Raw genomic sequence first — 24,949 nt, forward strand, 5'->3', positions numbered from 1 at the left:
TTGAATAATTTAATAATCAGGGCTGCATTCTGAATCCAGTTTACGTCGTCAGTAGAAACCGAAACCAGCCTCCAGGCGTGGAGGCAGTCTAGACAGTCTCTGTTTTGGCCTGAAGACAACGAGAGTCCCTCGTGTTTTTCCTTCGCAAGGCCGACCTAAAGGACGACATGCAGCATGTGTTCCCCTGACGTTCAGTCTATTTCACAGCAGGTGTCTCCATCAAACACATGTGGCAATGTATAATTAATCTTTTCTGATTCCTTTGTAGCAGCTTTCATTGTGTACACCAACAGTCATGATCAATAATATTTTAGAAGTTAAAACACATTCAGCGACCCAGAATTAAATGATTTTCCCCTCATATTCTTAGTTTTGAACCTTCCACTGCCATCAAATTCATTTAAACTGTTCAAACTGCGACATTAACAATGAAACAACCTGGATTTAACTTTTACTACATTCAGGATGAAACAAGAAGTTGAGAGGGGGAAGTATAAATAATATTCATGACGTTAAGAGGCTTCTTAGTGCGGGCCGGGCATCAGATGGATTTAATGGGACCCTGCGGGGCATGGCCGTCACTGCTGCCTGACTTGAGCAGTCTGTCTTGCCACCATGCTCTCCTTGTCTCTTTCGCTCACATCAGCCATCAATCTCACGTCCCGGCTCTCGCACCACGGGCGAGGACTGACCGCGCTGCCACCCCGGTGAAGCTTCACCCCGCTGAGGCTCCGAGAGACCACGGCACCATGGTCCCCGGGCCATTGTTAAAGCGTATTGGACCACAGAAGAGAGGCTTTAAGTGCCGGGGGACAATGGTGTCGTTCTTCCCCTCTCTGTCACTCTCTTTCTGGCATGCAGATCATGGGAAGCCCGCAGCGGTAATGAGGGCCTTTTGGATTGGCTGATTAAACAGAATTGGCAGGGATGGAGGGGAAATGGAGGAGCGGGGGGCCGCTGAGACTGGCTGATGAGGAGTCTGGTCCAAAAGTTTGGAGCAATGCAGAGCGGGACTAGGAATGACTGGGACTGAATGATTCTGAGAGCCAGCTTCTGGATCACTGTGAGACAAAGAGGCTGGAGCCAGAGCAGTGAGAGAGGATGGGAAACCGGCCTGAAACAATGTCGAGGCAGAAAGCAAGCATGGGGATATTTAAAAAGATGTTAGACCTCATTCCATGAATTGCACGGAAATTAGTTTTCAAAGCAAATGCAGTCATGATGTGGGACGCCATCACTGGCTACAAATATGCACAACAAAATGTGCAGGGCAAGGAAGTGCAAGAAGATTGTAGCAAACCTGCATACTTTGAAAGTATACACTATACAAAAATTCTACTTCCGTATTGGAGATTTGTCAGGTCTACCCCTGTTAAACACCCAGAGGAGGTGAAATCTAACACTGAAAAGTACTTTAACACAAGCCAGGCTCACTGATGTAAAGGTCCCACTGTCACAGTGAAGAAGACTGATGGAAAAACAACACAGTGTTGAGCTGGAAAACACAACATCCACCACCACTCAGCTTTAATCAGTATGGACAGCCACGCTGCTCTCAGTTAAATGTCTTCATTAACAAAGGAGTTTCTCAGCGCAGGACATTTGCATTCAAGGACAAAACTGAAAAAGGTTGTCTTACTTGAGAAAACTTAGTTTTGAGATTTCTTCCATCACTTATTAGTGAAACTAGACGTGTTATTTTTCTGAGATTTCCCTTATGCTTTCATAGTGGAGGATTTTTTTTTTCCAAATCTGGGGCCCTTTACTGGCAAAGATGAAGCCAAAGTCTCTGAGAAGTGGACTGGACTGAGATTTGAAAACGTGTGTTTGACTTGGTTTGTTTAATCTGCCAGTATCGCATCTGCGATAATCCTCAGAGCTGTCATTATGTTAGGCTTGAAAAAGAAGATATGCAGATGTTTGTATCTTTCTATTTGTGTTGCTATTACCCTGCAGATAATCAAGATTCTCTGGAAGACTTCTTGTAAAAAGCTTCTTGCCATTTTTCAGATTAGATCTGTCGTATGCTGTATATGTGTACAGAGTGAGGATGTGATCAGATCAGATTAGCTCAGCACTAAGACTGAAACCAGCAGGAATCTGTTAGCCTGGCTTTCAGAAAATCCACCTGTCATCCCCTCTAAGGCATATTAATTAAAATGATCTTCATCTTGGATTAGATCGCGGTGTGAGGCGGACAAACAAGCAACTGTCTGCACAGTTGGAATTTTTCATTTCTGTTTACAAGGCCGACATGCTTTTGACATATTTACGCAGGTATGCATAGTATTTCAACCTTCAGTTGAGTAAAATGGCAGATGAATTTCTTTCAAGGGAATCTGACATAAAAATGTTGAAGAACTGTTTAAAAATCAATCAGATGCTTTAAGAAATTTGCTATGTCTTCTTTTATTGTTTCTCTTTTTAAAGCTCAAAGCCAAGGAACCTTGCTAAAGCATCCAATATGCAGAATCAGGTTTGATGGTTCTGGATTTATTCAAAATTCATTCTGTTTACTATATAAGCTCCACTAACAGCAATTCAATCGGATTTCAAACAGAATAAAATAAATCCGCATGATAGGCAGACTTTGAATAAACACACTGCATGAGCTCCAACGATATTACATAAAGTCCAGATTATTTATTTTACCTCTTTACTGTTTATTCTAAGTTTGATTGATCTATTTTCTCTTGGAGTGACAGCGAGAACCCATCAGGTGAAAACAGACAAAAAGTAATAACTATGAAAATCTACTCATCCCTGAATAAAAATAAAGCATTAAAAAAAAAAGTATCAGGCTTAACATAAAACAGTGTTGATACACAACTGCAGACACACACTACAAGCAGTGAGACGCGTTTGAAGAGTCACACAGGACAGGAGTGTTTGAAGAAGAGAATAAGTGGAGAATTGTTCCCGGGGAGCAGACTGAACGCCACGCTGCACAGGAGCAGCTCTGAACAGGGCTTTTTAAAACCGAGGCTCCTTCACAGAGGGACTGTGTTTGTATTCCTTACTGGTTTGTCTTGGTCTTCTGGCTGAACGTCTGACTCAAACGTCTGTTTCCGAAGGAGCTTGTGAAGGCCAGCTCGCTCCGAATACGCACCCCAGCCATCCCCCTGGCACCTTGGCGTACACACACAGACACACACACCAGTCAAAGTCCATAAACACATGCGGAGCAGACGTAGATGTATTATACCCAAAACACCCTCTCTCAGTCAGAGTCTTATGCAACACAGTGAGTGTGTGAGTGTGTGTATGATTTACCTTCTGGTGACTACGAGCCACGGCTGAGTGTAACTCTCTACGCAGCCACTGACATGTGGATCCAGCTCAACTCTAGAAGGTGAGGGACGACAAATTACAATTAAAAGACATGCATGCCGACGTTCAGAGATCCTGAAACACTCTGGATCCTTCTCTTATCTATATCTATATTTCACGGTCAACTTGACGGACAAATGAATGTTTTGAGTAAGCTCAGATAACACACTGTGAGAAACACACAAGGAATTCGTTTCAGCAAAAGTAACAACTCTCTCACGAGGCAACCCACCCGTCCTCCGGGACGGAGTGTCGAATGGTGCGACACTCTTTCTCCACCTGCTCCACCTTCAGGTCATCGTCAGGAAAGTCCCCGAGCTCCTGCATGAGTGCCGAGTCTTCGCTCCTCAGCTGCGTCATCAGGAACTCCTCCAGGTCTAATGGCTCGACCGCTTCATACGCCGGAGGCTGAAGAATCGAGCAAACACCTGAGTCATCAAGCGCTTTCACAATACTGCACGCTTAACAAATATTAAAAGTACAATCAAAGATACCAAACGACACCTCTGACGCCGTTACCCCGAAAACTGTCAGAAGGGAAATGGAGAAAGGTAAGTTTGCTTCTCAATTTCATAAAATCCAGAGAGGAAATAATGTGAGGGAAAAAAAAAAAAAACTGGGAAGTTGGGACTGAAAATGTTGAATCATGACTACCTGGCTAGAAACAAAAGGCAGAAGTGTATACATAAATAGAATCTGGAACAAACTGCCCTGTAAGAGACAGCCAAGTGTGTGTGTGTGTGTGTGTGTGTATGTGTGTGTGTGTGTGTGTGTGTGTGTGTGTGTGTGTGTGTGTGTGTGTGTGGCTATTTTTAGACAGAAACTCACCGAGTTGCAGCAGATCAGTGACAAAGCTGCAATAACTTTAATGTACTCTACAAATAACCAGACATTTTTATGTGTAGATATATTAAACAAAGCATGTTGTTAAGACAATAAGCACAATGAGGAATAGATCTGCATCTGGGCCTGAATGACTGCTTTTGCATCATTTAGAAAAAAAAAATAAAAAAAGCGTTACTGAGGAGGCAACACACATCCTTTTGTGGTGCCTGATCAGATATGGCTGAAAACATGAAACCTGCATGGAGGAGCTGTCTTTGTAGCCAGAGAGTGAGGCAGACCACCACTGTGATTACAATCAGCTTTAAGCAGCTGATTTCAGATGAAAAAAAAAATCTTCCTAACACAACATAATATATTGCAAAATGTCCATAATGATTAGTTATGTTATTCCTTTTCAAGGTTTGTAATGCATATATCTTGCATTGTGCACACTTTCCCACTAAAGAATCATAAACAGGTGGTGTTTTGGAAAACTAAGCATGAATTAATAGTGTGTAAAAAGCAAAACATATTTACACCAGCCACAGCCTTGTGCAAAGGCAGGTAATCGAGACGTAACACAGGAAAAGGCGGAGCTGCCAGGTGTAACAACATGAGTCACTCCTGTACTCAGCTTTTAAAGGCACAGCAAATTCCATTTGCCTTCAGACATGTTTTTGCACATCGGTCCTCCCTGAGGGATATTCTACTCTTCCAGGCACTTAAGTGGAAATTGCGCCACATGGTTCGGAGTAGTGAATAGTTTCTGTGCAACACAGAAGCAAACAATCCATGGAAAGGGAGTAGGAGTAAACTATAAGTGTAGTTATTCACTTATCTACAGTTTGAATGAAATTCTCCACTCCCTGAATCGCTACAGTGACAGCATTCACTCTACTTTGTGTTAATGTGTGCATGCCTCAAAGTTCATGCAATCACTGCAGCATGAACTCCTTTTTCTTGTTTATTAAAGGGGGCGAACAAAAACCAATGAATGCAAATGTATGCATGCCTGTGATCAGTGCCGGCTGCTCGGTGGAGTCATCAGAGGAGCCACAACCAAACTGTGTCTTCTCAACGAAACAGCATCAGAGCAAGACTTTACTTTAAAACTTAGTGCTATTGACAGTTTTACAACAATTTATGGCAGCAGGGGAAAAAATAAACAAGATGTCTTGGAATTTTTGCCTGATTAAAAAAGTCAGGAGGAAAATCCACAAGTTTATTAAATTGATTGAAGTTTTTGTTGCAAAGCCAAAAAATGCACTTTTCTCTTGGTTGTTTTGAATGAAGTTTCTCAATCTCAATTTAGTTGACATCTGCCAGCATCACTATGTTAATATGCATGCTCACAAACAGGCCCAGAGAAAACAGACACCCAATGCAGCCACATTCAACAGAAGGCACAGCATCCAAGTAAGGAAATAATCTAATCAACAAGTTCTAATAAATTATTTCAGTGCTCAAACAAACAGCGCTGACTTACCCTGCTGAAAAACTAAGACTGCAGATAAAAAGGAACCGTTCAAAATGGCGCACTCCGGATACGGAAACCCGTGGCTTGCAGCGTCTGAACGTTGAGTGATTCTGAAGACTAACCTGAAACACCGAACGCCGGTCTTCTTTAAAATGATCGCGATATTTCTGGAGGTTGAGCACTCGAGCGGCGCTGAGGCAAAACGGGCAGCATCATGAAAAAGTGTTAACAGGAGCAGAGAGCGAACGTTTTAGAATGAGCCTGACTGCCGAACCGCAAGACGGGTTGACGGCAGTTTGAAGCGTTGCAGTTTACAGCTGAACCAAACAGACCACAAGGCATTAAAAGGAAGTGACAACAGCGAGGCGTCCCTCCATCAACTGTGTGTTTCCACACACAGGAACAGAAACGACAGACACATATTTGCATGCTGCTGTTACACACACGCGCGCTGAACAAATTCACAAAAAGCACATGCGGATTTTGTGTTTAATCTCTTAATTTGTGTATCAAAAAAAAAAAAAAAAAAACAACACTTACAAATCCAAATAGTCACAATCAACATAACAGCAACAAGCGTCCCTCCCTCATCCCTGCGGTAGACGCTGAATAATGGGAAACTATCATCCCGGAGATTATAGTATTAAAAGCCATCTCCCGCATCCCAAATCCGGACATATTAAAGATCTGCCGGCGTAAGCTGCAAGGTAAGCAGGCCCCATCCAGAGCTCGTCAGTAGCCAAAGCAATGACCCATTTCCCAAGCAGGTTAGAGATTAACCGTGTTGCACGCCGCAAGCCGGGGTGGGTGGGATGCACGGCCCGAGCACTTCTCCTCAAACCCTGTCAGCTGACAAGCTCAAGGATCATCGCCCGGAAACGTATCAAAGGGGCTGCAGCTCAGTCGCTCATGCACAAAGATATGTCAAGAGACTTAGCACCTAACGGCTTTAGAAAAACTTTAAATGAGAGAAATGTAGGACGGCAAAGACATACGGGGAGAGGAAATGTGAGAGAAAGACAAAAATAGAAAAAAAAAAAAAAAAGGAGGAAGACTGAAAGCAGAAAATGTGAAGCTGGGAGGCAGAGACAGAGGTTCAGAGGGGAGCACTGACACAGCCTAAGAGTGTAGTAGGAACAAATCCCTGCAAAGGATTACTGTGCATCATTCTGTCTGCTTGCTTAAGAGAGCAGAAATCAACTCTTAGCTGTCTGCTCGGCTTCAGCTGAAGAGGCAAGAAAACAACCTGTCATAAAGGCATTCAATCCTCTGCAGAAATTAAGAGATACGAGCTTTCCCAAATCACGTTAAGCCAAAGGCCGCTTTCAACAAGATATTATTAATCCTCGGCTGAAAAGGGAACAAAAAATTCTTCTGCTACACAAAAGAAAGAAGAAAAAAAGAAGAAAAAAAACTCAATAAAACCAGAAATCTCCACAGCTGTCTCTGCAAAACCAGAAAGTTAGGTTGTAGAAGAATTTCTAGCATTCATAGGAAGTCATTCAACAGCGGACGCCGCGCTGATTCAAACGTTTCCAGACCTGACGGCAGCAAAGAGGATGTGAGGATGAAACGCTTATAACCATTTCATGGAATAAGCACAAACATTAAAGCTGTGTGAGTGCCGCATTAAAATAAAACTCCTCTGACCATCATTCCTCTACATATCTCCCCACTCGATTATATCCAGCTTGGGGTTGCGGGGTGCTGGGTTCGATTCCGGTTTAAGTACAGAACACCCTGGGCATGTGGCTGGGCCATCGCAGGCCAAACACCCAGAGACAGACAGATTCACACCTACGAGAAAAACTTAAGGATGTGAAGAAAGTAAACATATGGAAAGAACATGCAAACTCGACAAAGAAAGATCATCTGGATGGAGAAGGAGGCAAATTTTTTTTCCCCTCTATGAACAAAACCAACTCATCTATAAACACGCTGCAACATTTTTCATGCGGAGTTAGTTTTTACCCTGTCGAACACACCCAACATTTTATTGTTTGAATCCTATATCCATTAACAGGGTAATAAATAAACAACGTCACATTGCTTACATTCCTGGCGTAAATCTGCCTGCAGCTAGCGGCGCACGTTAACTGGAAGGCAGCTGCAAATCCACTTAAAGTTTGGGTTTGGATAATGCGACAGCTCTCCTGCTAGGTAGAAATCATTAAACATGAGAAGCCAGTGTAATCTTTTCATAGAGGGAAACTCACCACAGTGAGGCACGCTGTGGCCGAGGCGTTGGAGCTGGTTCGGCTGTGCTGAACGCCATAGCTCCCACTGAAGTGCCGCCGGATCTCCGCAGAAGAGTGCCTGAAACAAAACATGGCACACACATTCAGGAGGTTTTGTGGTTAAGCGGTCGAGAACAGCAGACATTTTATGCACTGCCTGAAAGTCAGTGTCTGTTTTCTTTTTTTTTTTAAATGCAGCAATATGTTGTAAAATTTCCTCCAAAACTGAATTCCGTGAAGTTGCACATCCTGTATTTTTTAATGACAGGCGCAACTCTAATTCAACTATTGTTCCTCGTCGGTTTGAATTGGTCAGCCATGGTGATTCCATTCACACTATTGTTCCCTCTTTACAGAAGCAAGTCTCCGCTGGCTATGTAAAAGCTTTGTCATGCTGGCAACCAGTACAGGCAGTGGACTGAATATGCTGTCCTGATTTAAGGATCAGACTGAGCAGAAAATCATCCTGACACAAGAAGAGAGGTATTCAAATGCGTCCAGTTTGTCTTTGCGATTGTGTCTGCTTGGCTGTAACTTTCTCTCAAAAGCAAGGAGAGTAAAGAATAGCACAAACAAAGACAGTGGCCCGATATATTGCACAGAGTTCACCACAGTGCAGCTCTGAGCTGACGCAATGCCCATTTCTTTGTAATTAATCTACCGTATCTCTGGAGACGAGCCAATTCCAACACAACAACTGCTGTGTTCTCTGCAAGAGAATACTTCATTCTTATATTCAGTGTTTTAGTCGATTTGACATGTAATTCTGCGTGTGTTGATGTCAGAAACATTTTATTGTGATACTGCCGCACAGGCAACACTTAGAGGGGGAAGACTTAAGCAAATGGGTCACATTCTCAGCTGCTTTGCCTGTGCTGGATCTCATGGGTTCATTCACTCCCTGTGGCCATGACTGCAACATCCTTGCTACTAATTATCACCAAAAACCAACAAACAGCATCCAGTGAAGGAATTCCAGCAGATCAAACCCCTTTATAAGCTACAGAGTCAAATCATAAGTAATAGCTGCAAGTGTTTAATGTAATCAAATCAGTCCCAGATTGTGAATTAAACAGAAGAACTCACTAACATGCCATTTCTACATGCATGTATTTCTGGCAAATGGTTTAACCAACTTTAGATATGTGGCTAACAACACCCCCCCCCCCCCCCCCCCCCCACCCCCCCCACCCCCCCACCCCCCGTCAATCATACAGCATGCTGAGTAAATACGATCTCAATGGCAGAGTGGACCACGGCATGGGTTGGAGTAGAGGAGGCAAATTTACACAAAGAGCAAAGTCCAGCAATGCAGCAGAGTTTTATTTAAAGCTGCTTAACTGTTTTTAGAAAGGATAAAAAAAAAAAAAAAAAAACAAGAACCACTGCAATAAAGAAAAGACGAACTGCTGTAAACTGTATAAAAATATAAAGCGTATGCATGTATATATAATGTCTATATGATCGTTGGATTCCACAGTGAAGGCCGCAGCGTGCCACACCTCAACTCTCTGTTTTTATTGCCAACGACAATAACAAAGTTGTAGTTATACTTGTAAACTACAAACTTTGTGCAGTTCATCTGAACACTGATTTAGTGGAGAGTGTTCCTCTGTGGCTGTGTGTAGAGCAGGTCATCCCTCAGTGGGAAGGGTACCGGTTCAATTCCCCACCACTCTCCATCTGCATATGTCAAAATGTCCTTGAGATCAATTTTCTCGTTGTCTTGCTCAACTGAAGGAGTGAAGCGTTCACCGCTGATGTGTGAATGGGTCATTTACCTCAGGGATTCACAAGGAGTCGAAAACACACTATATTTGTAAAATCCATTCACCATACAAACTCGCACACTTTCATCACAATCATGCAGCACTGACTTCTGAACATATCTGTCGTTGGAGCATATTTGCACCGTGGTTATCAGGGAATCGCATAAACTGTCTCCACCTTCCACCTGCACACTAACAAACTGTCGACCCTCACACCCACTGCACAAGCAGCTTACGTCCACTGGAAATGAGCTGAGTTACTGTTTTTAGAATGAGTCAAATCACATAAGCCCACTGAGCTTAAAGGGGCTGTAGGTACGAAACCAACGCACCAGAAAGCCCGGCGTCAACAAAAGGTATGATTCAGCTCCCAGCTACAAACTGACTTCAGTTCAGTATTGCTGATACTGATACTGGCCTCAGATGGCTCGCCACTGGTCAAAGTGACTTCACTTTCAGAGGCAATGAAGCTGCAGTTAAGATTTTTAAATTCTGATATTATAATATTGCTGGTTCAACTGACGAGTGCACAAGAAGCAGGCAATGTCAGTACGATTAGTCTCTGCCAGAATATAAAATCAATGCAAAAAAAAAAAAAAAAAAGTGTCTGGTAGGAGTATTAACTTGGTAACCAAGACATTTTAAGCCTTGTAAAACCCTCTCATAAACACACATGCCCTACCCTGTACACAGACTGAGCCTTTAACCAGTGTGTCATTAACATGACCCCCCCCCACCCCCAATATTTGCCATTGTCAATGTAACAAAGTTTGTACAGTCCTTAACATATAATGTACATAAAGTATAATTTTTTTATGTGCACATATATACTCACATGGGATTGCAGGCTAACACTCACTGGCACACACTGAAGACCAATCTATTAAAAGGTTGAGCAAGTAAAATAGTAATCAGCTCTTCCCAGGAGGGCCAAGCAGGCATTATTTTATCCCTGGTCGACAAACAGCTTGTCACATCCGATAACGTCTGTCCCTCTCTTTAACAGACAAAAGATGTGTTTTGGCATCCTTTGTCACAAAAGCCACTGTTGCGAGGGAGACAAAAAACAGAGCTTTTTTTTTTTCCTTCTTCCTCAGTTTGGCAAAATAATACCAAAAGCAGAGTCTGTAACAAGCCGAGCCCAAAGTGACGCCTTCATCGTTACTTTTTTACAGAAACCACAAAACGACACAAGGAAAAGTGACGAATCTTGTAGCGTTTCAGTCCAAAAACGACTGTCACCACCAGTTAATAAGCAGCTGAGAAAAAAAAACACACACACACACAAGCTTGTTCTCTTAACCTGAACAGGCCCGCTGTCAGATAAGCTGTTTCTGAACATGAGCAATCCCGCTGATGCTGCAACTCAATTGAGCAACACTGAAGGGACTCACAAAGCTCTCAAAGAATTAAAAAAAAAAAAAAAAATTGAAATGCACTCAGACTATTCAAGGCAAGTATTCAAGACACTCATAAATTCCTAATTACATCCAGAACAAGACGTGCTCCGTGATGCATGTAAATGCAGGTTACATTCAAAATACATGGAAATACAAAATACATGTATAACTTTGTTTTTCTTTTTTGTGTGCTTGAAAGTCAAGAAAAAAGTACATGGAAGTTAATCAGTAACTCCACTTTGATCATATGTGCATGGGTAAGCATCTTTCTCTGTATTACAAGTGTAATGGATGACCGGTCCAAGACGCATCTTGTAATTTTCCCAATTTTCCCAGTACCTGTGACTGTAAGCTGGGTAAAGTTGGTATAACAGATGGCCCTTCAGAGACAACTCCAGTGTAGTTCCGATCCCAACTTATTACTTTTAGTGACTGAACATCTGTGCATGTACTGGTCACTGTGCAGTATGTGTAAATGTCTTGAAATCAAGCTCAATGACAGGAAATCCTCCCAAAACGTTCATGATTCAATATCTAACAGGGAGCAGCTAATCTATTATTGAGAGACTCCTCTTCGCTGAATTCAAAGCCTCACGACAACAATCAGCTTTTTAATGAGATATAATTAGAACAAGTCGTTGGCATTGATGAGAAATGCGCTATTAAAACAGCTGCTCCCGAGGAGTCAACATGGAGCCAGAATTACTGGTGACAGCCAGCAGCGGCTATAAATCGGAGGTGATGACCGATTAAACGTGCTACTAAAACCCATCAAGACTCAGCACATTTCATGGCTCTGTTCTCCTATTGTTTGCAGCTTAAATTCCTCACAAATCATGTCATGTACATGAAACATGTCAATTAAACCGTCATTATGTCATGACAAAGCAGGAATTAGAGGATAAATGGCCTGAATATGTGATAACTTTTGCTGACTTGATCGGGTTATACATTACTTATAGGAGTTGCAGAAGGAAATACAGCAAAGTATGAGAAGTGTGTCAATAAACAGGGACAATTAAACACATTTAATGCGTGAAGGTTACACTGACTAAGTAATATATGGTTCATACAACAGTTTTGACAGGTTGTTTCAGATCAGTTGGCTGAAATGAGATAAGCTCGCTTGACAAAAACTGTGCTTAAAAGAAGAAAACTTTACCATCATTTGCAATTTGTTGATAGAATCAATAAATCAATATGTTAACATTTCTTGCAGATGATTGACATCGTCCTAATCACTGACTTTCTGCCATAAAGTCACACAGACAAAGATCTGTTAAGAGAAGAAGAAAAATTTAAATCCTCAGAAATGTTATCAGGGTAGAGGTTACATCCTTCATATAAATGAAATATATTCTTCCATTAGTATTCATGAAATGCTATATTATGCTCCTGAACAGTCAAGCTTCAAGCTACAAAGGGTCGATTTTGTGAGTACTCAATACATTTAGCCGTCATGTGATCCTGATGTACTCTAATTGCATCAAGTTGTGTGAGGAGAGTGATTTCCTGACTTACCTACCTGCACATAAGCTGTGAGATTTCTGAACAGCTTCCCTACAAATGAAGGAAATCTCAATCTAAGCTCTGGAGGTGAAACCTCCTCCGATCGCCTCCCTATAGAAAGAGGCTGACCCATTTCTGATTTCTGTTGCGTCACACGTGGCGGGAGTGTGCCTGCTGTGTGTGCATATGGTGTGTTCCTGTCAGCGTTTCTGGAAGCTTTCCTCACGCTGGCTCCAAAGCTGTACTATCACAGCTGCAGCTCTGATTGATACCTCCTCCCCCAGACAGCCAAATCTTTTAGCTCCATACATGAACATCTGTATTTACTCCCCATGATGCGACACGGCGCAAACACACTACTCACATAAACAGCCTGCAATTACACCCATTATCACTATCATTATAAAGTCCTCCCATTATATCAGAGTGGCTCCTTCACCCCTAAAAGCCCCCCCAACCGGGAGCATTTCCTCCGTAATCTGAGCCGAGGAGGAAACAGAAAGCTGTGTGGTGTCCATGACAAGGGGAGGGGAAGGCGACCAGAGGGATGCCCCCGCTGCATGTCTCATGCTATCATATGTCCGCAGACTTAATGGGTCTTGTTGCTATCAGCACCATCACGACTCGGCTTCCTGTCAAAGGGAGGCACGCACAAACACAGCAGTCATTTGGCAGGACCGGGGCCGCTGGCAGCTCCGGGGCAAAACGCAAGTGACAGAAACAAACTGTAAACGTAACATCTAACAGAGGCTGAATCTGCAGGGTGAGTCATTTATCCAGTTTTTAGGGAGTCGTGTGTCTCTTTGACACCCCCCCCCCACCTCGTAACTCAGCAGCCCACCAACAGACATGAGGGTTAACAGATGCCATCAGCTAAAACCCAAAGGAAATCAGATGAAACTCAAGCCAGAGAACCCCTCCCCTCTTAAAGAGCGCTGGACGGCGGAGGCCCTACATCCACAGCTGTCCTCACACCTGCCACCATATTGCTCTTAAGTCGCATCACGTTTAACTTGACGGCGTGGATCATCCGCTACCTTCAGTCTGCCGAACATGTCTCTGTAAAGTCGAGTTTTCCATTCTTTTTTTAATCTATTTATCAAGACATGTTTCCTGATTCAAAACTGCCACTAAGAAAAGAGAAGTGAAACCCATGAGCAGCAGCAAACCGTGCTCAGTTTTCAGGATTTCCTTCACACTGCATCCTGATAAAGTTATCGTGGGGAGGAAGTACTCATGAGAACATATAGAACATTGAGGCAGAGGACAAACATAGATCGCTTCACCCTGATATAAGCAACATACAATACAAATAACTTTCACATATGGACTGGATTAGCTTGTTTTGGCAGAAGACCTTAGTACGGAGTTTACCTTGTGACCACTGTTCCTCTTTGTCTCTGCACTTTGTTTATGCCTGGCGTTTTGTTGCTGTGATTCTGGAGGTTGTTCCCTTTGATATCACGCATTATTTAGCAATTCGACTGAACAACGGCACGGAAATCTAAGTTATAGGTCACCCATGTGGAACAACACAGCCTGTCCACACTCTCAGCTTTTATCGCTGTTGAACTTTCTTTCTGCTTTTAAATACAGTCGTGCATTTCTCAGCATTCACTGTTTTTTTATTTTTTTTCTAAAAAATGGCAAGCAGCCAGTTCGGCTTGATATCAGGTGACTGACTCAGCCGGCCAAAGATTTAACACCGATGTGAAAACTGTGTCAAAATAAACCGCTGCTGTGCTTGTTCAGGGTCATGAACAAAAATGTAATGCAGTTTTGAGGACTTTGTTAAATCTTTACATGCAGCACAGACATTGTGTTTCTCTGCATGCATCCTGCTGTTTTTGTGAGGATTAACCTCCCACATTTACACTGATCTAAACATCTGGCGTCATCTTGCGATAAGAAACAAGATATACATATAAACAGTTGATTTTAGACTTTGTTCAAAGTCTTTTAAAGTTCTTATGAGCAAGCAACTTCAGCTTAGTTTGATCTATTTGTATTTCTGTGCGGCATTTGAGCATTCATTCCCCCATGCATGCATTAGTTACTGATCCATTCCAAAAAAAAACTAATGCATCTATGGTTGATGTGTGAAGGCAAGTGTGTGTGGTTGCCTGTCTCTCCGTGTTGACAACGTTTAAGACTGCAAAACTACACATCAAGCCATGCTGCCACAGTTCAGCGTCTTCTCTCCAGCCCCTCTGCTGCCTCATCACTAGATCCAGATTGTGAGGAAGATCTCTCACCTCTCTCAGCAGCTGAGCTCAGCTCTGCACAGCACAGCAGACTCAGGTCCCCCCACTAATCAAAACAAGCATATGGCACATTTCCAGTGGTGTCAGCTGCATTATTTTAACCATTTAAAGACTAATCATTAAGTCAGTCAATAGGAAATTTCATCTTCTGAACAACTGATGGTTTGCTCTGTTTCTGAGATACACTGAACCATTACCATGAGAATATCTTACAATAGAACTTGAATTGTACATCAGCCCTGCCTAACCATCAAGACCCACCAATCACAATGTACAGAAAAGAACAAGCACCCAGAGGAAGCTTTAAAGCTTGTACTGCTAATCATAGCAAGTATTTTTGTTTAATAACTGCAACCACAGACGTGTGAGCTACACAATAGACTTCCTCAACACCTGGCTGCTGCCACAGCAGGAACTATGAGTACATCCCTCCTCATTCAGTCCAACTCTATGGTCCAGTCAGCTCTTACACACCGCAGGAAATAATCATATTAGAAATACTGAATGCAGAAGCAGGCACGAGGAGGAAACGACAATGGTGCAACGCGGATCTTTCAGCTTGGTGATCAAAGTTCATTCTCAAGTTTACATGTGGGATTATAAACTAATATATTCCTAAGAAAGCCGGAGATCTTTCCCTGAGTTTTGCCTGGGATTGAATCTCAAGATCGTTTTGCATAAAGTTGGAGAGTGTGATCCTGGAGGCTCCCTTTTTTTTTTCTTTTCCTGGGACAGTGAATGAACCTGCAAGCATTAACATTCATAACATGTGGCTGCCTGCTCGGACTGTCAGCGCTCAGATCCTCCCCGCTCCTCTCCACAGGCACCAGCACTTCACATCCACCCACGAAAACTTCAACCTGACGCAAAAAACGGCGATTTACCTGTTGATTTTCAGGGCGAAAGCCCTCCGCTCTGCGCTGCCCAGAGAAGCCATGTGCGAGTCCGAAGTGTAAAAGTCCCGGCGCCGGGTGGCTCCGGTGCTCCTCCCGCGGTCCCGCTGCCCGCGTCCCGACGGTCCCGACGCGCCGCCGCTTCGAGCCCGCTACACACCGACCGCCAGGACGACGCTCATCCCTCCCCGGTTGTCGCGGCAGCAGCTTGACTGGGTGTAAACTTCCGCATGTGATTTCTGGAGTGGAGCCATCCCGTCAAAAACACAGTGAGAGAGAGAGAGAGAGAGAGAGAGAGAGAGAGAGAGAGAGAGAGAGAGAGAGAGAGAGAGAGAGAGAGAGAGAGAGAGAGAGAGAGAGAGAGAGAGAGAGAGAGAGAGAGAGAGAGAGAGAGAGAGAGAGATGGCACGAGAGCGGGGGGAGAGGACACGCGCGCGCTCCCTTGCTGTAGACAGCGGCAGTCTGTAGTTCCAGTTCCTGTCAGCAACACTTGTCAGTATTACCTGTGAGTGGACCCGAGACTTCCATCATAAAGGTCCGAGGGGTTGGAAGGCCTTGTGCTTTATTACAAAAATTGTGTAAATGTGCACAATTGTCATTGTTAAAACTAATAGTAACTAGTTATTGTACAGAATACTAAGTTGTTTCCTTATCTTGATATTTACAGTGATGATATAACATTCGTATTTACCAATAAGTTAACTAATGAATATTTTCTCTCAATACTTTATGGATATGTGGATATGTAACATGCGCATCTTCTTATTTCTTTTTTTTTTTTTTTTTTTTTTTTGCCGTTCTTTTTTCTTTGGTCATGTTCTTAGAATATATTTACCGTCCACTGATTTTGACTCTTTACCACACACTCCACAGGAACACGTTATTTTGAGTCACTTGTTCAGTCTACTTCCACCTCCCGCCACAAAAGAAAAAAATAAAAACTGGAAGGAAATACGTACAGCATTTTGAGGAAGAAAAACAAATATGAATAAAATATATATATATTCAGTCATTTTTTTAATTACATGAACAGGTTGTTCTGCCATTTAGGCTATTTTTTTAAGCAATCAAATATTAAGGTTTATATTGTATGTTTAAATTATTATTTACATAATTTCAGATAATATGCAAACCTTATAATGCAAGATGATGGAAGATTTCACTTCCACTGGATGCCTTCTTCTACAAAAAAAAACCTAAAAAAACAAATTGTCAATATTTGACACATTGTTATACAGTGTATAACAATGTATACACAATAAAACGAGATCAGGTAGCAGTGCGGCTGTGGAGCTCCGGTCCACTAGGGGGCAGCAGGCCTCAGGAGCGGCAGCTCACTCGCAGAGGAAGGGGTGTGGGCGTGGCTTAGCTGAGACTGCAGCGCCACTTTTGAGCGGTCGAGACGTCAACAACAATAACATACTGTAAAAGTTAAAAGATAACCAAAAAGGGAGGATCGCAGAGCACTGCCACGGCGCCAGAGTTCACTCTATGTGTAGAAGGTACAGTTTTGCGTTTTATTTCAAGAGGGAGTGAGATAAAAACGCTTTAAATGGAGCTGAAAATCTGATCGCTGGGGGCTTGTCGTCAAGCTGTCCTTAGCTACCTCCGGTTGCGAGGAACAGCTCAGCTTTGCTCATGTAGGACTAGATTCTCTCGGTGCTGACATAAGCTATACCTTCAAAGATAGAAACTGGGTTCAGCGGGGCATTTTCAAACGAACAAGCGGATCATGAATTGGAACGAACCTTCTAATCGGCGCCATTCCATCAATCGGCGTGACAACCTGGTGTTTTGAATTAAGTGGTTTCCTTGTGAATTGGTGACAAAATTATAATCGATAGAACAAACATACGGCCAAAAGCAAGTGTCCGGTAAAACCTGAGGGAGTGCACTTTGCATATGAATATAGCTAAAGCATAGGATGTGCAAACAGAAGCAAGTTCGACTGATCAATATGTTATTATGCCAAAAGCTGTGTATAAATGTAAATCAGGATTGAAACTATGCTGGTTAGATAATACCTCTGTGAATACATGACAAATTGTAGTGGAACATGACCCTTACAGAAGAAGGTGGCTGCATATTGTTTTGTAAATTCTCACTTAGATGTTAGAAGCTGATAGTTTACAGACTGTTAAATGTTAAGGTTCAGCAAATATTTCTAAACAGTTTTATGAACACACAAAAATGATGGATGGTATTATCTTTTTATTTACTTATCTGTAATACACTTATTCGTATACAAATCAACTTATTGAGGTTTTAAAATCAATATAAGTCACAGTATTGCTTCACTGTTTATCTTAAATATTTCTGCTCCTAGATCAAAGATGGTCCAAGACAGTGCTCAGATTCGTCGGCAGGGTGCTCAGGACTTCATGGCGTATTATGAGTATGCTTGTGCAAGGCAGGAATCAGTCCCTCTCCCTGCCATTAAGGTAAACCTCGACAAAGGGATGCTGGACTTCAATGGAGACAGACTCAAACTCGCAGACTGGCCACCTGTTCTCAACTCTATATCCATCAATAAGCACCTTACCCACATCGCAATCAGTAGCACATACCAAGCCAATCTGGGTTCTGGCGATACAGGTAAGAAGAAAAGGTTCATCATGTAGATGTGTCCAGCAAACGGTTTACTCTCAAACAATTACTGTATATCTGAAGCATATTGATTGTAACTGGAATTTGCATTACTTTTAAACCGTCGTTATTTTTAAAAACATTTCCAGATAGAAGGTACTTTAAGACTACTTTCAAGAAGAAGATCCCCGTTATTCGCTGTAAGGACATGACATTCAAGTTGTGCAAGGCCCTGAGGGAGTGTCTGACCATCTCACCCAAACTCAAGACCCTCCATCTTCATGGTCTTCCACTAAGAGAGAGGGACCTCATCACACTGACAAAGGTCAGAACCAAGACTACCGTTTGTAAAGAGCAAAGTTCGTTAAAGGTTTTTTTTTTTTTTTTGGTAAACATTTATGCATAAATAGACTGACTGAAATTTTATTACCCCGTTTTCAATTTCTTTCTTTGACCAAAAAGAACTTCCTGCGTTGTTTTAATGAAAGTCCTGACTGTAGATTATAGTAAATATTGTCGCCTAGTGGGATTATGTTTAACATCTGGGCCAGCGGGACACAAAATCATTGTGAAATTGTATTTAGACGGCTGCTGTTTTGGAGTGTGATTTGATGCAAATTAAAGCGATTTATCTTTCTGTATCCTGTTCTAGGGTTTGGCAAAAACCACTTCCTTGGAAAATCTGTCTTTGGCGAACTGTCCAGTCTCTGATGAGGGCTTGGAGGGTATGTCACTCCAGAATGTTGTTGTTTACTTTTTTAGTTAAGTGAGTTCCCACAAGATTGTGTTGTATGTGAATACATAAGTCAATTTGCAGCTGATTTACTCTTACATTTTTTAGTCATCTGCCAAAGTGTCAAGTACTCTACAAACATCAGAGTAGTGGATTTTACTGGATGCAGTCTAACTTGGAGGGGAGCGGAGCATATGGCCAACATCATCAAGGTTTTATCTCTCATTTTCAGAACTTTTCCTGATAATTTTTCTGACATTTCTGCTTTTCTAATTAACTTTTAAGTTTCTGTTTTGAGGTGTATAATTTAAAAAAAAAAATCATTTTTGCGTCAGCATCAAGCGCTGCAGAGACACGGTACTGCATGGGCAGAGTCTCTGAGATACCGAAGGCCTCAGTTTGAGGGGATGGGAGGGCTCCGCCGTGTCACGCTGAACGCCAACAGTCTGATTGGTGACCGTGGTGCCTCTGCTCTCGCCTGTGAACTGGCGGAAGACCTCTGGGTTAAAGGTCAGTGAATGTGCTTGTATGTTTAACAAACATTTGATTTTAGCAAAAGAAAAGAGTATTTGTCTTCAGTGTATTGTTTTTGTTTTTTGGGATTTTTGAACAGCTGTGGATCTGCAGAGGTGTGGCCTGTCCAATGAAGGAGCTCGCCGTTTGCTGGAGGCCTTAAAAACTAATTCCTCACTGTGTGTGTTGGATATTCGGAATAATCCTTTAGTTGGTAAGGAACTGCTTCAAGAAAATCCAGGACCTAATAACACTGGATTAGGTTTATTTTCTCCACAGATCTCCTTTATTTTAAGAGTACAGTCACGTTTCAGCCACCAGGTGTAGCTAATGCACTGTAGCTATTCTTTCTTCTGAACAGCTATATATAATGTTTCAAATATGGAAATGCTTTAATCTTTCTATAGAGATTGATTTTTAATAATAGAAAAAGGATTATTATGAATAATTTTTTCAATGCATGCTTTGTTTTCCTTCACAGACAAAGTCCTAATCAAAACTATTTTAGAGAAAGTCCTGATGAATCCTGACGGTCAGTCCTCAGAGGTGAGAATCAGAAACTAATATAATCACTTAAAGTGTGTGGGGAAAATGATTCAAAGTGAGTGAATGCTACATGCGAACACAATATTCTTTATTAGCAGATGTTGCCAGGTCTGCGTTTCAGTTGTGTCTCCTCTGTTCTGTCCTGCAGTACTGCTGGATCAAGCCTCCAAGTGCAGAGCCGCAGAAAGCTTCCGGTCCAAAGAGGAGAGCTCCGTCCAGTACAGCAAGAGGAGCAGCTACATTTAGGATCGGTATATTCAAACTGTTCTAACCCTGCATTATTGGCTCTTGTCTGTTTTTAAAAAACAAATCATGGGTGCTTTCAGGGAATTCTGGGTCAATAAATTCTCTGTTTTGTGACTTCTTTGTGATGCAGCCCCTCATAAAAGGCCGCCTCCTCCTGGAAGACGGGATGCTGGTGCTGCTCACAGGCAGAAGCCAGGTTCCTCCTGTTCTTATGTGCCATGGCGTGCCGCCGCACGAGCTGGACGCCAGCGGTGAGGAGAAATTAACCCAACTATTATCACCAATATTACTGGAACCAGTTCAGATACCACTTCTGGTGGCATTATGTTTTTGTCTTCCAGTTTGAAAGTAAACAAACCTATTTGCTGTAAAAGATTTTCACAAAACTAGGGTGTGTTATGTAAGTCATGTGACTGATGTTAAATCAAATGCATTCATTGCAGAGGTCTACCTCCTGGAGTGAGTGTGAGAGATCAAAGCTTCCAGGTGTGTTTTGCTTCTGTTTGTGGTCTTTTAAAGAAATTAACTGACATAAACACCATTTTCCATATTATTTCTGATCATTTGGGAGCTCTCTTTTAAAATAGAGCAGCGATGCACGTACCTATCTGTCTTTTCTCTTAGGCTGCAGCATCTGTGAAGGTTACTGTAGAGTCAGAGTCAGAAGAAGAGGAGGAGGATGAAGAGGCAGAGGTCGTGGTGGAAGTGGAGCAGAGACCACCTTCCTTTGATGTCCAGGACAGACTCACCGGGCAGCAGTGTGAACTCCTGCAGGTCAGGGTGACTGGAACTGTTGACATGTGCCTGAACAGCTTTGATGAAGAATTTGCTCGCTCTGTGTTTTCCTGTTAATGTCCTGTAGATGGAGCTAAAGGAGTGTCGGCTGAGACTGGCAGAGGAGCGCAGGGCTCGGCTGAAAGCTGAGTCCAGGCTCATGGAGGTATTTTCGTTCAGCAGAATATACTTTCCATGTCTTTCATACGAATTGTGTTTTAAAGGACATGAATCCTGAATGTGATGTTCTACAAATGCCTTTGTGCTTAAAGTGCTGCAGAAAGTTCATATTCCTGGTTTTGTTGTTGTTACTCAGTTTGAATTGGAGAATGCCCGGCTTCGTGACGCCAATACCTCCCTGTCGGAGGCGCTCGCCGCCACAGGCTCCACATCGGCACCAGCAGCCCTGGAAGATGAGGCTGTCCTGCAGAGCATTGAGAACTCCTTCACAAAGTTCCACGCCTTTCTGGATCTCCTCCGGGACGCTGGGTGGGTAGTCCTAAAACGGCCAGGACAAAATGTGCCTTCTGACTTTTCGGAGCTTGCCAGGTCCGGTCTGTATCCCTGGTCATTCAACTGGTGTTTTTTTTAAGTCACAACAGCTGTTTTTCTCATGGTGATCTGGCCACACACTTGTTTTTGTTTGTTTTTGTTTTTGTTTTCTTGTTGCACCATCACAAAAAGTTGTTTTGATTTATTTGAGTTGTTTCAACTTGACATGAGATTCTTTATAAAATCTACTTAGTCTGTATTTCACTGAAGGTACAAAAAAAACAATATCATAAAACATGTTTGTATCTAGTTTGGTCAGCTAACATCCACCATGCTGCCTCATTCAGAGGGAAGATGAACATGAAGTCCACCAGGCAGCTCGCAGTAAAATAGATAAATCTCTGTTTTTGCTGGACTCTTTCTTGTTAATTCACAATCCTGCATGGCCTCGGTTTTAGATTTTACTTTCATTCTGTGGTGCCCTTTAACAAACACAGGTCTTTTTGTTCTTGTCCTATTTGGCGTTGGTGTTTGGACACGTGTCGAACCCAGTTTCACTCTGAATAAACAAATTGAATGCCTCCTCTGATTTTTTTTTTTTTTAACTGAATTCATTATTCAGTCAGATCCTCTGAAATGTTTTTACACTTTTTTTTTTTAATGGTATTGCTGCATTTATTCTAGAACATTTGGAAGTGTTTTTGCTTTTCAAAAAATTCATGGGCCATGTATGCATCATTAACCGAGCTCATCTCTTTTTGTAGTTTCGGACAGCTTGCCTCGATGGCTGGAATTGATCATTTTGACTTCCGGCCTCTGGGAAGACCTCAGCTCTCCTCCACACTCGGAGCTCACTCAGACGGCGCATCGCTGGTGAAAGAGGAGTGTGGAGACGTTCATGCAAAGACTCATGATGTGCCTTTGGTAAGGGTCTGGAAAGTGGTGTCTTTTAAATGTTTTCTCATGCCAGTTGTGATGTGATGTATCTATAGTGTTCCAGTGTTGTCTTTGCAGCCTGCAGACTTACCTAAATGCTTGTATTTTCCATATCCTTTCTTTTAGAAAGTCAGTGATCTACCTGCACCCTCTATTGGAGCATCTACCAATGAAGACAGATTAAAAAATCTGACCTACACTCAGGCTTCAGGATCTGTAGCAGAACCTGGTGTAGGTGGAGGAGAAGAACCAGACCATTATATAAAGCCTTATACAAGGCACGACTCAGGGTCTGAACACAGCGTCCACAGCCAGATGTCATTTGGCAAAACCTCCAAAACTCGGCGAAGTCATTCCAGAAGCAACAGCGACTCCCACAGAAGCAACGGGTCCTATGAAAACATCCATTCCTACAGACGTCCCTCCCGCGGCAGCTCGTCTGTTAGTGGCAGTGACATAATAAGCGACAAGGCAGAGTCCGTGGGCTCAGCGGGGTCGTGGAGCAGGGGAAAAGAGAGGTCAGCGACGGTCGGAGAACCGTCGCAGAGCAAAAACACACAGGGGCAGGTCGATCTGGAGCACTTCAGCGCTCTGACAGTTCAGTCCGATGACGACTCTTTCTGACCTCAGAAATAACAGAAGCCCCGGGACTCTGTGCCTGTTCTTAGTTCTGTTACGTGTTCACATTTTTGATCATTTCTTACATTTTTTTAAAGCCAAGACATGGAAAATATCTTTAGATTCTCGATCGTCACGGTTCCAATAAAGTAAATTTAATGTATCAGTTTCCATCTGTGAAGTGTGATGGCAGGTGTTAGTTTTCCAAACTATTTTCAGCTTAATCCTCTTTCAAGTTTATTCTGCAGATCATATTTTTACAAACATAGACCTAATGCATGGAGAAGCATCACGATGTTTGCTGTAAAGTGATGATCTCAATGCTGTTTCTTGTGAATTGGAAGTCCTTTGTGGTTTTTCTAATGCAATTTCTTTGTTTTGAGAAGTAAAAAAAAAAAAAGGTGTGATTTTTTTTTTTTTTTTTTACATTTTTTTAGTAGCATGTGCCTGTAATCTTGATATCAGCTAACAAATTTTGTTTTTTTGAAAACATGAATTGTCATTAAAGCTGAAGTGGTTCATTCTGACTGATATGTTTTATCTCATTTGTCAGACAAATTTTGCATTCAACATTTCAGAGATGACACAAGCTAAGCACTCAAAACAAATGGCAAGATTCAAAATGAAGAAGCAATTTTAAAAATAGCTTATATATTTAGGGTCTGTATAAAGGAGTTTCCCATCGTCAGTGACTTGAGTATTTCATTAAGCATGTCGTTAAAAAAAAAAACATTTCTTTGTCTCTGCATGTCATAAAAACATCTTTTTTTGTCTAAAGTCGAGGCTTCTTTTTTGTTTTTCCAGTATTTATATTCACAAAAAGACTAAGTTTAACGCCTGTGGTTCAGGTAAAGGTTTTGATTCTTTGTCACATATTCCCTGGGGAAAGAATCATGATAATAGAGGAACATATCCTTCATCAAATTGACTGTTGGTTAATACTGCTCTTTGTTGTTTTTGAGGCTTGAACAGTGTTGGAGTCTATTCACCACTGCTCATGCATCTCACTTGATTGTTAAATTGCATCCGACTTTTTCTTCCTCCCAGTTGCAACAATGTCTGTTAAAAGGTCTGGCTGCTCGCATGTCACAGAGTGAGTTAGTAGACAGACTTTGTAACATTTGGAAGAGAACACAATGATTCAGTGACGATCTGCGGAGCTCAAAACCTTCAGATTCTGGACTTCATACCAAAGACTCTTTGGACTCATGAGCTGATTTATCTATGAGCTATTTGGGGAGGGCCTTGGCACGCTCTCCTTACAGTCAGGAGATCCATGGTTCGAGTCCAGGTTGGCAGCCTTTCTGTATGGAGGTTACATGTTCTTCCTGTGCATCGTTGGGGTTTCTTGGGTACTCTAGTTTCCTCCCATCGTCCAAAAACATGCATTTGGTGTCTCGGCTAATTGACAACTAAATTGCCTGTGACGGCAATTGGTGTAAAAAGGCCCAATCAGCACAGAAACATCAAAAGGAAGTAGCGCCAATGATTTCAGTGCCTTGTGGTACTTCAATAACAGCATTTGTTTTTGAAAAACAGCTTTGAAGGTGAGTAAGGACTTTATCATTGTGTGTAATAAAAAGCATGCTGTCGTGCGATGAGTACGATGTTTGTACTGCCTGCTGCATGAATGAGTGTCGCTCGCTATCAGTGTGCTGAGGCCACTTTGATAAGTGAATTATCAAAGCCGCTCTGCTACTTTCTGTGATTATAGAAGCTTCTACAACACTTGCTGCCTGTTGTTATCGTCTCAGGACACATTCTTAGACTCTACTTTGCACTTTCAGTCTCGGCACTGCCG

The 24,949-nt window shown here is 42.3% G+C and overlaps 2 protein-coding genes across 7 annotated transcripts in view; one reads left to right on the forward strand and one right to left on the reverse strand.

Moving 5' to 3' along the window:
• dock8 (dedicator of cytokinesis 8) overlaps nucleotides 1-15,884 on the reverse strand; it is a 49,329-nt gene extending 33,445 nt beyond the window's left edge. The window contains exons 1-5 of one of the 4 annotated variants that reach the window (XM_030105749.1): nucleotides 15,696-15,884; nucleotides 7,849-7,948; nucleotides 3,563-3,738; nucleotides 3,274-3,345; nucleotides 3,021-3,129 (exon numbers count right to left, since the gene is read on the reverse strand). In XM_030105749.1, coding sequence (XP_029961609.1) covers nucleotides 3,021-3,129; nucleotides 3,274-3,345; nucleotides 3,563-3,738; nucleotides 7,849-7,948; nucleotides 15,696-15,748 — 510 coding nt within the window. In that variant the 5' untranslated portion in view covers nucleotides 15,749-15,884. Of the gene's footprint in view, nucleotides 1-3,020; nucleotides 3,130-3,273; nucleotides 3,346-3,562; nucleotides 3,739-5,641; nucleotides 6,065-7,848; nucleotides 7,949-15,695 lie in introns of those variants that run through there. The other 3 variants (XM_030105748.1, XM_030105751.1, XM_030105750.1) reach the window with 3 other exon arrangements.
• Nucleotides 3,702-23,590, forward strand: cep78 (centrosomal protein 78). 3 transcript variants are annotated; one of them, XM_030105754.1, is made up of 16 exons: nucleotides 3,702-3,881; nucleotides 18,031-18,299; nucleotides 18,440-18,615; nucleotides 18,943-19,015; nucleotides 19,132-19,235; nucleotides 19,359-19,533; nucleotides 19,637-19,750; nucleotides 20,018-20,082; nucleotides 20,231-20,333; nucleotides 20,459-20,579; nucleotides 20,772-20,814; nucleotides 20,953-21,102; nucleotides 21,191-21,268; nucleotides 21,419-21,591; nucleotides 22,359-22,518; nucleotides 22,657-23,590. In XM_030105754.1, exons 2-16 carry the CDS (start codon nucleotides 18,038-18,040, stop codon nucleotides 23,152-23,154), a joined length of 2,295 nt encoding a protein of 764 aa, XP_029961614.1. In that variant the 5' UTR covers nucleotides 3,702-3,881; nucleotides 18,031-18,037; the 3' UTR covers nucleotides 23,155-23,590. The 3 variants fall into 3 exon arrangements, with proteins under 3 accessions (XP_029961614.1, XP_029961613.1, XP_029961612.1); XM_030105753.1 differs by lacking the exon at nucleotides 3,702-3,881 and adding an exon at nucleotides 16,131-16,209; XM_030105752.1 differs by lacking the exon at nucleotides 3,702-3,881 and adding an exon at nucleotides 16,980-17,206.
• The last annotated feature ends 1,359 nt before the right edge of the window (nucleotides 23,591-24,949 follow it).

Source organism: Salarias fasciatus, chromosome 12 (genome assembly GCF_902148845.1).
Source record: "Salarias fasciatus chromosome 12, fSalaFa1.1, whole genome shotgun sequence".
Taxonomy (NCBI): domain Eukaryota; kingdom Metazoa; phylum Chordata; class Actinopteri; order Blenniiformes; family Blenniidae; genus Salarias; species Salarias fasciatus.